We start from the raw sequence: 12,788 nt of genomic DNA on the forward strand, positions 1-12,788 counted from the left end.
AATTATCGTGGAATAAGATGGGTGACAGAGCCCACACGCGCGCACACACGCGCACCGTGACCCGTGCCCCGTGCCCCGTGCACCGGGCGCTGTGTGCCTTGTGCCTTGGCAATTGGTCTTTGGGCCGCTCTTTAGAGTTGGTCGTTGAGCGTGGTTCAAGCCCCGCTTGTTCTTTTTAGACCACCTCAAACTCCACGCTATCCCCGACGGACCCCGACTCATGGTGGTCCTGGTCCACGTCATGTCCCCGCTGGATCCCGACGCATAACGGGAGACAAAAGGTCCCCGCTGGACCCCGATGCATAACGGGAGACAAAAGGTCCCCGATGGACCCCGACGGTCCATGGTGTATCCCGTCGTGTAGTGTGTCCAGATGCGTCGTGTCTCTTCCGCTCCCAATGGCTAGTGCACCAGCCAGTTGCCTCTGGCGGTTACAGTCAAGCCATCATGGCACACATAATGACTGTTGACTCCATCAATGCCCAATGGGTGGACCTGACCTATAAATAGGCAGTCACTCCATGCATTGCGTACTATTGGACATACAACAAACTCAAGCATTCTTGCATACACGCTCTCTCCCTCTCTGCATAATCTTCCCGTCGAAGCTCTGCCCCCGCCTTACTCTCGTTCACCGGAGCTCTGCTGCTAGCGGTGCTGCTACTTCAGAGACGAAGCCGTTTTATCTTTGGGGATGACACGCCAAACCGAGAGCATTATCGGGACATATCTCGTCTTGCGGAAAGAGGACTCCTCGACTCGGCTTACATCTTTACGGTTTATTATTTCGAATTCTTCTTTGTAATTTAATTCAGTTTATTTTCATTGAATTTCTTCATTCTTCATTGGGTTGTATTACGTCCGGTTAGTGTATCTTTGTATCACAGTTAATCTATAACCAACAAAATACACTAGCTGTAGTCATCAGAGTCGGAGCAACCTTCCATCACAGACTCAAGGCGAACAAACATAAATAAATAGTCAAAAAGGTTTTTCTCAAATCTCATCTTCTTTTTTTGAACATGTGGAAGTTTTTTTGCCCAATGGAAAAGTCAGCAGAAGTGGATTTGGGTGACTCTTGAGGGTGTGTGTATGGTATTGTTCCAAGCTAGGGCTTGGCGGTTGTGAAGGGTAAAATAGACATAGTGGACGAGGAGGTCGTGGGTGTAGGAATCAGTAGTGGAGACATTGCTTTCTGGAAGAAAAAGATAAGTTTTGAGAGGAATCGACATAAAACAAAGAGAAGAGAATAGAAAAGTTTTGATTTTGTGAAAAATGGAAAATCAATTTCATTTTATACATTTATGACCAAAATAACATTGTTTTGTCTTAGTACATTCCAACTCATCACTTCAGACCCAAATGATATTGTTTTCGTCCATGAGTGTTCTCACATGCACATAAGATTTTATTTAAGCAAAGAGAAATGACCACAAAGTTAAAATTAATGACTTTTCTGCCTAGTTTATAGGAGACATATTTAAGATACTATTATAATTAAAGTTCGTGATTTTAGAGGTTAATACATATACACAATTTTTTTATTATTCGAACAATTAAATTTTCCATTTTAAGCAATTAAGGACCTCCACAATACATACCTCATATTTCAGTCATAGCTCCAGTTTTCAGTTGTCACATTATCATTTTTCATTTTAGCCACAACACATAACTAGCTCACCCACCACCACAACACATTTTGACAATTATATCATTTAAAAAATAGAAACTACTTCATACAACATTGCTTAAAATGAAAATTTTTATAATTTAAAATTTAAAAGTATAATTAAAACAACATAATTTTAAACCATTAAAACTAAAATCTGATTAAGCCCCAACTTTTTTTCTGAGCCTTGTGATCATTTTTTCAATATGGAGGCACTCGGTCTTGGACAACGTCGAAGGGTCCATAAAATGGTTGACTTGTATGTCTGAAACATCATCACTTCCCCAATAAAACTGACTGACTTGGATCACTTGTGGGGAGAGGTGCATTAGGCGGTGTAGTTGTCTTCTTGCCCTTCCTCTTTGTTGCTTTATAGGCCACGGAGCGAATGTCGAACACGAGCCGTGCTCCAAAACTCTGCAACATTGAGTGTGTTTGTAAATGAAATTAGGGTGTTAAAAGTAAACAAAAATACTGGACCGTCGAGCGGACAGACTCTGAGTCGGGTGGGGGTGGAAAGGCGGGTGGCTGTGTCGTTTGATCCCTGGATGGTCACTGACCACAGCATAAAATGACGTGTTCAAGTTTTTGGTTAAATCAGTCGTTGCATCCGTTACATGTGCAAATGATTTCGATGTCAATGGATTTGGGGTGCAAATCGTAGGAAAATTAAGAAAATTGATTTTATTTATAAATATTAAAAAAATAAAATTATGTCGTTTAATGAATAGGTCGGGGAATACACGGCCTTAACATTCCAACGTGCCTCATCAAATCAAATTTGGCACCTCATTGATTTGGTGTGAAATTGGCAATCCTCGCAATATGTATGATGATGATATTATTTGTTAACATCAAAGGTTGCGGAATTTTTTTAAGTAATTAAATGCTATGAGTAGCTTACCGTCAATTAAATAACACAATTTCCTCTAGAGAAAAAGAGCGTATGGTTAATAACAATAATATAAGTATGTGTTGTATCGGTTAGATTGACACGACCCATTGTTACAAATTATCTATCTAAGATTAGATTAAACTATTTCTATCTAGAATTAATTTATAAAATTTAATCCTGTAAATCAAACACCATACAAATTCTGAGAATTAATTTAGTTTGTCATCCAATATATGCGTAAACCTGAAAATCAAAATTCTCTTAATTCCACTCCCATATTTGTAGCACCACTCCGGTTTGCCGCTGCAACAGAACAGAATCTGAGACCTCCGGCATCTGGAAATTCAACCATCCAGATCGGCGATTCCCCTATTCTTCCAATTCCGATCGCAACGCAACAGTGATGGTCGCGCCCTCCTCCGCCAATGAATCTCCGCCCCAAACTCAGATCGCCGCCTTCTCCGCCCGCTGCCTTTCCGCCGACCACCACTAAATCCACTCCGCCGAAAATGCCCCGCAAATCTCTCCTCCGACCGACGCTCGTCCTCTCCTCCCTCCTCTCCCTCCTCGCCTTCTACTCCTTCGTCCTCCACACTCCTCCCAACTACACAACCGCCACTTCAATCGACAATCGCAATGCCCTCCCGCTCCAGCGCTTTTCAAAGGTGAGGATTTATATGTACGATTTGCCAAGGAGGTTTACGTACGGCGTGATCGAGAGCTACGCAGCTGCGCGCGGCGGGGAGCCTGTAGCCGATGGCGCGCTGCTGAAATACCCTGGGAATCAGCACTCCGCCGAGTGGTACCTTTTTTCCGATCTGAACCGTCCGAGTGAAGAGCGGATTGACTCGGCTGTGACTCGCGTGATGGACCCCGAGGAAGCTGACCTCTTCTATGTCCCCTTCTTCTCTTCGCTGAGTCTCGTCGCTAATCCCGTCCGATCAGCCGCTGCGAACGCCACCGCCGCTCCTGATAAGACTGTCTATAGCGATGAGCAAACTCAGGTGCGAATTCATCTCGAATTGATCATATTCAAGCTTAACTTGTACCATTTAATTCGTGTTCAATGCTTTGTGCCCTAATTTATCTTGATTTGATTGCCATTCATGATATCAAATGATAGTACATGTTTAAGCAGCTAGTTAGGAGGTCGAGTGATGATATACTTGACTGATGCAGGAAGCTTTGATGGATTGGTTGGAGGAACAAATATACTGGAAAAGAAATAATGGGTGGGATCATGTGTTCATATGTCAGGATCCCAATGCTCTGTATAAGGTCATCGATAGAGTGAAAAATGGGGTGTTATTAGTTTCAGATTTTGGGAGATTGGCTCGCAATCAAGCATCTTTGGTCAAAGATGTGATTCTTCCCTATTCACATAGGATTAATACATTCAAAGGGGATGCCGGGCTGGAGAACCGCAACTCTCTGCTATTCTTTATGGGGAATCGCTTTCGAAAAGATGTAAAAAGATCTATATTGGTTATCCAAATTATGATGTCTAAAGTATTGAATATTTACAATTAGTATGAGTGAATTAAGTACAGAGAGCATCTTCATTGTCAGTATGTTTCTATTATACACATGCTTCTCATAGAACTGTTTATGATGCCCATGTAAGTGTTAACTGTGTGCGTGCATTTGCGCTGAAGTTGGTTTTATTGTGGATTGAAGGGTGGGAAGATTCGAGATTTGCTTTTCCAACTGCTTGAGAATGAAGAGGGAGTTATAATCAAACATGGGGCACAGTCAAGGGAGAGTCGTCGTGCAGCAACGCAAGGAATGCATACATCTAAGTTTTGTTTGCATCCAGCTGGTGATACTCCATCAGCTTGCCGACTATTTGATGCCATTGTAAGTTTATGCGTTCCTGTTATTGTCAGCGATTACATTGAGCTGCCTTTTGAAGATGTGATAGACTATAGAAAGATTGCAATTTTCGTTGATTCCACCACTGCAACTAAACCTGGACACTTGGCCAAGTTGCTGAGAAAAGTCAGGCCGGAGAGGATTTTGAAGTTCCAAAAGGAGTTGCTAAAGGTATATTTCAATAGATTAGCTTCACCTTGCATGCTGAATAAGTCCTTGAAACTGGAGATCAAATTAAGATTATTTGCAGGACCAGTTGGAATATTAAAAACTGGTGCTTAACACTTAATTTACCTGCTGTAGCCGTTAGTGAGCAAGGACTGAGTTCAGGAAAACACATGCTGCGTGTGTAAATCGAATGAGCTTTGCATGTGATTCCAATGTCAATCGAATAAGTTTACTTTTAGGTTGAGCTTAAGGCTGCATATTACTTTTCTCAGTTATGGAAATTCATCATGGTAGTTGGATTATTATCCTTATAAACAAGCTTTTTACACTCCACTTTCTTCTTTTATCGAAGTAGTGCTTCTACTTACGAGGCTGCACTTGCTCAATCATTGAGTCTCACTAAGCTCTTTCATCGTATTCAGGTAAAGAGGTACTTCGAGTATGAAGATCCAAATGGGACTGTGAAAGAAATCTGGCGGCAGGTTTCTCAAAAGCTGCCTCTTATAAAACTTATGAGTAACCGTGACCAAAGGATTGTGCTGCGTGATCTGACTGAGCCTGACTGTTCGTGTATCTACTCAAACCTGACTGGTGTACGCACAACTCTATGATGTTACTCGGGGTTCATTTTGCAGATTAGAAGCAAACTTGGTGTCGAATTCCATTTTACGTTGGAGGAGTTGCTAGTTTTAGGGATTCGGTATTCATATATTCTTGATAAGGACTTGGTTGTTGTCATTGATCTTGTGATGTAACTAGAAGAGATCAGTTTGTACATTATTACACAGAAAACCATAGCTACCAAAATGATTGAATATGTTTAACTTATCTTAGCAATATTGGATTAGAAAATAAAATACCTAAACCTAAACATTGGTGTTTGTAGGTAGCTTTTGTGGTTGATTTTCTTTTCAATCAAATGAGGAAATAGACAACTAAGGCACTTCTTCACTTTCATATTTGCTTGATATTTGACCCTAATTTGCAGCCATCAATGGCTGTGGAAGATCTTCATTTGACCCCAAATTCTATCAATGGTTAGCATCTTCTTCTTCTTCTTCTTCTTCACAGAACTTGGAGTAGTGTTCAGGGTCCATCAAGGTTTTCACTTCTTCACCGTTGGCTATCTCTACCTTCACGATCCATCCCTTCTCATAAGGGCTCGCGTTCATCTGATCCAAGGACGGGGAAGATCATAAGACATGACATGACTATTATCAAATTTTATAAGAACAAGAAAACATCCCAAACTCATAACTAAGACGAGCTAATCCATCTACGATCTCAGATCACGAAAGTGTATGTGAATGAACTCCACAAGCAGAGAGACGTGACATGAAATGCAGCCGAACTTGAGTCAACAATGAGTTTGACGACTAAAACTCACCAATCCAGGAGAGCCGGTGAGCTCTGTGTTGACCTCAACCACTCTACCCGAGATGGGAGAGTTGACATCGCTCGTTGATTTCATGCTTTCAACGGTAGCAAAACTCGTTCCCTGTTTTAGTTGAGCTCCCTCGTCGGGCAGTTGGACAAATATGACATTGCCCAAATGGTGTAGGGCATGATCACTAATGCCTATAGTAACACAATTACCTTCAACTTTCACCCATTCATGAGATGAGCCATACTTTAGATCATCCCTCACTGCCACACAAACCACATTGATGATCATTATAAATCTTAAACACCCAAAACCATTACATTTCTTGATTCACTAATTGGGAATATCTAAGCTGGTTTCCTAGTTAATTTCTTGATTGGCTATAATACAATTACTCTCTAAATTCTACAGTCCAAAGATTCCATCATTCCATATCAGCTAAGCTAAGTGTAATCAAGAATTTAGAAGGAATTTACAACTCCATAAACCCCTTATAAACAATCCCAATTACAAATATCAATCATTCAACACACTTGTGATGGAAAAACAACAATCACCCACAAACATATTATCACAGATAAACACAAAAATTAGGGGCATCAACTGCAAATTTTGACATACCAGTGGCAAAGCCTCTATTTTGAGCGGAGATTTTAAGGTATGAAGCGAGCCTTGTCGCCCACGATTTCGAAGCCATGTTTTTACATTCACTAAAGATCGATCCCCGCTATTAAAATGTCACAAATGGAGTATGATTTATCCCATTTTTTCCCTTTTCTTTTTCTACTCTTCTTTAACATTTACAATCTTTTTCTACTCCTCTTTAACATTTTATTTAATAAAATTATAGAATAATTATATTTCTTCTGGTGTGTATTTTATAAATTAGGAATAAGATGATCAAATTTATAAAATTAATGAAGTTTATTAATTAGATCATATGCGCGTAATCCAAAAGTGAAATGATTGAATAATGAATAGTAGTAGAGTATAAGACCATCCACAACGCGTCTCGCGCCGGGCTCGCGTCTCGTCTCGGAGAGACGAGACCCCCGCGAGACGCATTGCAGCGGCCATCTCGTCTCCAGCTCGCGACCGTCTCGTCGCGTAGCTCGTCTCGGAGAGACACGAGACGAGCTGTCTCGCCACGCGCCCGAGACACGTGGCACGTCCCCATGCGTGCGTGACGCCCACTCGCTGGCCCGCGAGTGGGCGTCGTCACTGATGACGCAATAATTCATTTTTTTTTAAAAAAAAATCGATTTTTAATAAAAATTTTTTTTTTTCAAACGGTAATATTACCGTTAAATATTTATTTTCATTTTTAAAATTTTTAATTTTTTTACTCTATAAATAATTCTATTCCATACTCATTTCAAACACAAACACACATCTATTCCTCTCAAATCCTCTCTATCACTCCAATTTCCATCTTCAATCAACTCAAACAAATGGATCCTTTTGAGCAAATGCGCCAATTAATGGAACAATCACTCGAAGAAGATCGACGACGAGAGGCGGAGGAAGCCGCACCACCCCCACGACGCTCCCGGAAGTACATCAATCGGAACCGGGAGGAAGCCGCCGCACGGTTAGTACGCGACTACTTCTGCAATAATTTTAATAAAGTGTGTTTGTTTAAATTGAATTGGGTTTTAAAAAAAATTATAAATTAAATTGAATGAATAGTAATTAAGAGACGGTATAGAGACGGTTAAGAGACGGAGCGTTGCAGGTTCCGTCTCTTAGTTAAGAGATGGAGGAAAAAAGGACAGTGGGGCCCTCAAATAGTGCTCAAATAGTAGTTAAGAGACGGTTTAAGAGACGGTATAGAGACAGCGTTGTGGATGGCCTAATTCTTGAAAGCCAATCATAGAGTATGAGGAAAATGCAAGACAACAATAGTTGATTACATCAATTCAGCCAATCATAGTTGATTCGGCTTGAACTTGGGCTATCCATCAAGGCAGGCCAACCCAGCCCAATCTAGTCGGCCCATATTGGGTTTGTGTAATATTGAATTGGGTTATAGGCTTATAGGTTTGGTCAGTTGATGCCTCTTGAATCTAGATGATGAAAGTCCTACTCTCTCTACTTTCTTATTTTACCACTTATATATTAAAATTAGTGTCCAACCAAATATTCATACTTTTCAGGAGAGTATAATGATTATGATGAATGATTGGAGTCAACTATAGAGGTAAACTATATAACCAAATGTTTATATTTTTGATGAATGAAGGAGTAGAGTTAACTATAGAGTTAAACCATGTAATGGGTGAGCATTCGATTGTTGATTACATTGGGAGAATGGAAGCATAATGGTTCTGAATCAGCAGAGTAAAGATGTAATAATGATATTCTCTTTTGATAAGTTGTTGATGTCAAAGGAGAATCGATAGTGATATTGTTGATACTAGTACCACCATTTTTTACCAATGTAAGAATTGCATCGATTAAAAGTTTTCGTCTGAGAAAAAAATCTTAGAAAATTTACATTGCATATTCGCATAGTCGTAAAGAATATCTTTCAATTATTCGTCTATGGATTGGATTTTTGTTGAATGGAAAAATAATAATTCAAGAGATATGGTTAGTATATGGTGGCCCACCTTCCTAATCTCCAATATTTCAATGCCCATAAATCCCTAATCAACTTCTCATTATATGTTTCTTGAAATTAGAGGAGGACCCCACTTTCATAATGATTTTATAATTGACAAAAATGATCCAACTGGCTTCACCCTCCTCTTTTTCCCTCCATCTCTCTCTCTCTCACACAACACACACACGGTGGAGATAGTTGAAACTTGAAGAAATAGTGAGTATTTTAGATATCAAGAATTGTTCCAAACAGAATAAAAAAGAATCTTTTTCAAGGTTGAAGGATTGTTGATCACAAACCATCTTCTCCAAGAGTCCATGAAAGGGGAAAATTAATTTACCTTGTGAAGAGAAAAGAGCAAGCTTTAAGGGAGCAATTGTGTATGGGTTCTTTCTCCAGAAGAAGACGTACTACTATTATGAATGGAATCCAAGACAAAAAAATGATAAAAATAAAATCTTGAACCCCTCTCTTTCTAATCCAACATTGTTCATCAATAGTAATTGAAAAAAATGATAAAAATCAAATCTTGAACCCCTCTCTCTAATCCAACATTGTTCATCAATAGTAATTGACCAACGTGTGCTATCATTTGATCACTCATATCATGAGTGGTCTTAAAAGCAAGACTGTGCAAGATTGATTGTGACACCAGCAACGCCGGCCAAGAACCTCATTATTGTCAATACACACTCCTCCTCTTCTTCAAATAAAACTATTGTGATAACATTTGTACTACCCTTCCATTTTCCCAAATAAAGTTTTCCCATTTGTCCCCTCTCTCCCCCTCCCTCTCTCTCACACACACACACACACACACACGGTGGGACTTAGAATTTTGCAGTGAATAGTCTCAGATGCACTGAGCTTCCCTTCATTAACTCCCACTGGTGTTGTGATTCGGATCCATTCTTAATTCCCAAAATATGATTGTGGGAGAAGATGAAGCCTCTGTGTTAGGGTATTCAATATTTTCTTGCCGTACACAGCTCATCTTTGCATTATTTTCTGTATTTTTGGTTGATTATTGCTCGATTCATGAGGTAGGGTTTTAGATGATTCAGCTGTAAAAGCAGATACTATATCGAATCTCTGTTATTCTTAGTTTCATTGCAGCAGTGACTTAGTATTATTCTATGAAAGAGTTTCTCATTTCATCATTTCTCTCATAAAAATTCAATCTTGGCAGTTGGTTTGCTTTCCTCTGATGAAGTGATGATTATACTAAGATAAATGGGCTTTATTCTGTAGGTTCTGTTTGTGATGCTATCGCTCTTCAAATTCCATTCAATTTCTCAAGACTGTTGTCTCTTAATTGCTTATGTTGTCAAAATTTAGGATATATGTTGCTTGGTCACACCATCCCTAGCATTTAGCATTAGCATTTTATTGCCATTTATATATATGGTGTGTTTGATTGATTCTTGATGAATGGTGATCTTGTTTCAGTTGATAGAGGTTGAATGGATTCAAGTGCACACAACTCTGGTTCCTCAGAATTGGGTTTGGATTTGGAGAGGGAGTATGACATCAATCTCAATCTCCCCGGTTCAAGTCCACCGCCATTGCAGAGCTTCGCTGCAGCAGGCTCCGAGAGCAATGCTGCTTACTTCTCGTGGCCGGCCTTCAGGATAAGTGATGCAGCAGAGGATAGAGCACATTACTTTGGCAATCTTCAAAAGGGAGTTTTGCCTGAGATCCACGGTGGGCGCCCCACCGGGTTGCAGGCCACTACCTTGCTCGAGCTGATGACTATTAGGGCGTTTCACAGCAAGCTTCTGAGGCGGTTTAGCCTCGGTACAGCCATTGGGCTTCGTATCCGGAGGGGCTCTTTGACTGATATACCAGCTATACTTGTCTTTGTTGGTAGAAAACTTCATAGGGAATGGCTCAACCCTGCTCAATGCCTACCTACAGCTCTTGAGGTACTTTGCTTCAAACTTGATCAAGATCTCAACTTTCTTGGATATCTTCTTCATGATTGGTTTTGTAGGGACCTGGAGGTGTTTGGTGTGAAGTTGATGTGGTCGAATTCTCATACTACGGAGCGCCTGCAGCTACTCCGAAAGAGCAATTCTACACCGAGCTAGTAGATGGATTTGGTGGGAGTGATCCATGCATTGGATCTGGTTCTCAGGTATTCTTGCAACACCTTCTAACACAGATTTGTGTATGTTGTTTGTTGTACGGTTCAATAATCGAGCCCTCCGTTGCATTGGAAGGTTGCTAGCCAAGAAACTTATGGAACATTAGGTGCAATTGTTAGAAGCAGAACAGGAAATAGGCCGGTTGGTTTCCTCACAAATAGGCATGTAGCTGTGGATCTTGAATTCCCAAGTCAAAAGATGTTCCATCCATTGCCACCAAGCCTCGGACCGGGTGTCTATCTAGGCGCAGTCGAGAGAGCCACTTCCTTCATCAGCGATGATCGTTGGTATGGCACTTTTGCAGGAACAAATCCAGGTACAATAAACAAAAACACTCCTTTTCTTTCCCTCCCTTTTGTAGATTCTCATCTCTGATATAGACGCTAATTGGTCGTGTCATGTAGAGACATTTGTACGTGCTGACGGCGCCTTCATCCCTTTCGCGGAGGACTTCAACATGAGGAACGTCACAACGTTCGTGAAAGGCATAGGCGAGATTGGCGAAGTCAACAAAATCGACTTGCAGTCTCGCGTGGAGAGCCTCGTTGGGAGGCAAGTTGTGAAAGTTGGGAGGAGTTCGGGTTTGACAAGTGGGACTATAATGGCCTATTCTCTCGAATACAACGACGAAAAGGGCATGTGCTTCTTCACCGATTTTCTCGTTGTTGGAGAGGATCAGCAAACCTTTGATCTCGAAGGTGACAGTGGCAGCCTTATACTGCTAACCGGCACCAATGGTGACAAGCCCCGCCCCGTTGGGATCATCTGGGGCGGGACAGCCAACCGGGGTCGTTTGAAGTTGAAAGTAGGCCAGCCTCGGGAGAACTGGACCAGCGGAGTTGATCTAGGCCGCCTCCTTGATCTCCTTGAACTTGATCTCATCACTTGTGCACGCGACCTTGAAGCTGCGTTGCAGGAGCAGAGGTGTGCATCGGGTGCACGGGACTCAACTTCTTGGCCTATAGAGTGGGGCGCGACCAAGGACAAGTCGGAAGACAACTATGATGTCCATGCTCTAAGCATTCCTCAGGCTTCTAGTGATGATGATTCGACGCCATTGTTTAGGAACGACGAGTTTCACATCGAGAGTCGCCTTGAGGCAGCTCCGGTGGTCGAGCATCAGTTCATCACGAGGTTCTCGGGCGAATCTCTGGTGAACCAAGAGGAGAGGGAGAGTGAAAATGCACAAGAAATATGTGTTTCTTTGCAGTTAGGTGAACCAGAATGTAAGAAAAGAAAGCTGTACGATTCGCCTAACTCAAACTAGAAGCATGTTTTCTCATGAAATGGATCCTCTGATACGGTAAAATGCAAATAATATCCAATCTATTTGACATGTCCCTTTCTTTATCTAATTTTTCACATATAAAAATAAATACACAGCTATATTCATTTAAACTTGTGAATGCATCAGCTAAGATTAATTTTTAATTAAGAGTTGTGCATAAGTAACTAAAGTATTCAAGAATAATGCTACTTCATGACTCCTTTTATAATAAATTAATTTAATCCATATTATCATAGACATAAAATACATAATTTCACCCACAGATTAAGATATTTTGATAATTAGGTCAGTTAACTCTGAAAAGAAAAAGCAGCCAAAAACTTGAATTTGATCAGAAAATATTTGTGTACAGTCAAAAGGAATTTTTATGCCCAATAATTTATTTTTTCCATGTCATTTCCCCCCATATATATATATATATATATATAGAGGGATGGGTTAGTGATCAAGATATAACTAATGTTAAGTGTATAACTAGAGAACAAATCTCAACTACACATTATCTTAATCCAATGAACAAAATAAGTAAACATTTTTAGTTAATAAAAACTGCATAGGGGTATTTTAGGAAATTTAAGATCTAAGAACCAGAAAGGTTACATGTATCTAGGCATGCACAAACCGACCCGGCCCGGCGGTTAACCGCCGGTTCGGGCCCGCCGGTTCATGAACCGGAACCGGGCCCGGAACCGGCGGGTTGAACCGGCAGAAGGGTTGAAGGGTCAGAAGGGCCGGTTCAGGTTCGGCAATATATTGAACC

The 12,788-nt window shown here is 40.8% G+C and overlaps 3 protein-coding genes across 4 annotated transcripts; 2 read left to right on the plus strand and 1 right to left on the minus strand.

Moving 5' to 3' along the window:
- Window positions 1–2,749: 2,749 nt before the first annotated feature.
- Window positions 2,750–5,475, plus strand: LOC121788690 (probable arabinosyltransferase ARAD1). The gene is made up of 4 exons (XM_042187306.1): window positions 2,750–3,568; window positions 3,744–4,031; window positions 4,242–4,607; window positions 5,027–5,475. The coding sequence occupies exons 1-4, from the start codon at window positions 2,990–2,992 to the stop codon at window positions 5,213–5,215; spliced, it is 1,422 nt and encodes a 473-aa protein (XP_042043240.1). The 5' UTR covers window positions 2,750–2,989; the 3' UTR covers window positions 5,216–5,475.
- Window positions 5,393–6,761, minus strand: LOC121788692 (glycine cleavage system H protein 2, mitochondrial-like). Its single transcript, XM_042187307.1, has 3 exons — window positions 6,610–6,761; window positions 5,992–6,251; window positions 5,393–5,776 (listed from the first exon to the last, which is right to left on the minus strand). The coding sequence occupies exons 1-3, from the start codon at window positions 6,683–6,685 to the stop codon at window positions 5,636–5,638; spliced, it is 477 nt and encodes a 158-aa protein (XP_042043241.1). The 5' UTR covers window positions 6,686–6,761; the 3' UTR covers window positions 5,393–5,635.
- A 2,442-nt stretch (window positions 6,762–9,203) lies between these two features.
- On the plus strand, window positions 9,204–12,076 carry LOC121788695 (protein NARROW LEAF 1-like). 2 transcript variants are annotated; one of them, XM_042187311.1, is made up of 5 exons: window positions 9,204–9,636; window positions 10,043–10,518; window positions 10,587–10,730; window positions 10,816–11,056; window positions 11,145–12,076. In XM_042187311.1, exons 2-5 carry the CDS (start codon window positions 10,057–10,059, stop codon window positions 12,005–12,007), a joined length of 1,710 nt encoding a protein of 569 aa, XP_042043245.1. In that variant the 5' UTR covers window positions 9,204–9,636; window positions 10,043–10,056; the 3' UTR covers window positions 12,008–12,076. The 2 variants fall into 2 exon arrangements, with proteins under 2 accessions (XP_042043245.1, XP_042043244.1); XM_042187310.1 differs by having other exon boundaries at window positions 9,231–9,554.
- Window positions 12,077–12,788: the final 712 nt, after the last annotated feature.

The sequence above is a fragment of the Salvia splendens genome, unplaced genomic scaffold (assembly GCF_004379255.2).
Source record: "Salvia splendens isolate huo1 unplaced genomic scaffold, SspV2 ctg1120, whole genome shotgun sequence".
Taxonomy (NCBI): domain Eukaryota; kingdom Viridiplantae; phylum Streptophyta; class Magnoliopsida; order Lamiales; family Lamiaceae; genus Salvia; species Salvia splendens.

What these genes read in the sequence shown, in the direction of transcription:
- LOC121788690 (XM_042187306.1), top strand. Translation starts at nt 2,990, where the DNA reads ATGAATCTCCGCCCCAAACTCAGATCGCCGCCTTCTCCGCCCGCTGCC. An exon ending in ATAGCGATGAGCAAACTCAG is followed by an intron (nt 3,569 to 3,743) that starts GTGCGAATTCAT and finishes TGACTGATGCAG; the next exon opens with GAAGCTTTGATGGATTGGTT. An exon ending in GGAATCGCTTTCGAAAAGAT is followed by an intron (nt 4,032 to 4,241) that starts GTAAAAAGATCT and finishes TGTGGATTGAAG; the next exon opens with GGTGGGAAGATTCGAGATTT.
- LOC121788692 (XM_042187307.1), bottom strand. Translation starts at nt 6,685, where the DNA reads ATGGCTTCGAAATCGTGGGCGACAAGGCTCGCTTCATACCTTAAAATC. An exon ending in AAATAGAGGCTTTGCCACTG is followed by an intron (nt 6,252 to 6,609) that starts GTATGTCAAAAT and finishes TTTGTGTGGCAG; the next exon opens with TGAGGGATGATCTAAAGTAT. An exon ending in TCACCGGCTCTCCTGGATTG is followed by an intron (nt 5,777 to 5,991) that starts GTGAGTTTTAGT and finishes TCCTTGGATCAG; the next exon opens with ATGAACGCGAGCCCTTATGA.
- LOC121788695 (XM_042187311.1), top strand. Translation starts at nt 10,057, where the DNA reads ATGGATTCAAGTGCACACAACTCTGGTTCCTCAGAATTGGGTTTGGAT. An exon ending in GCCTACCTACAGCTCTTGAG is followed by an intron (nt 10,519 to 10,586) that starts GTACTTTGCTTC and finishes TTGGTTTTGTAG; the next exon opens with GGACCTGGAGGTGTTTGGTG. An exon ending in GCATTGGATCTGGTTCTCAG is followed by an intron (nt 10,731 to 10,815) that starts GTATTCTTGCAA and finishes TTGCATTGGAAG; the next exon opens with GTTGCTAGCCAAGAAACTTA.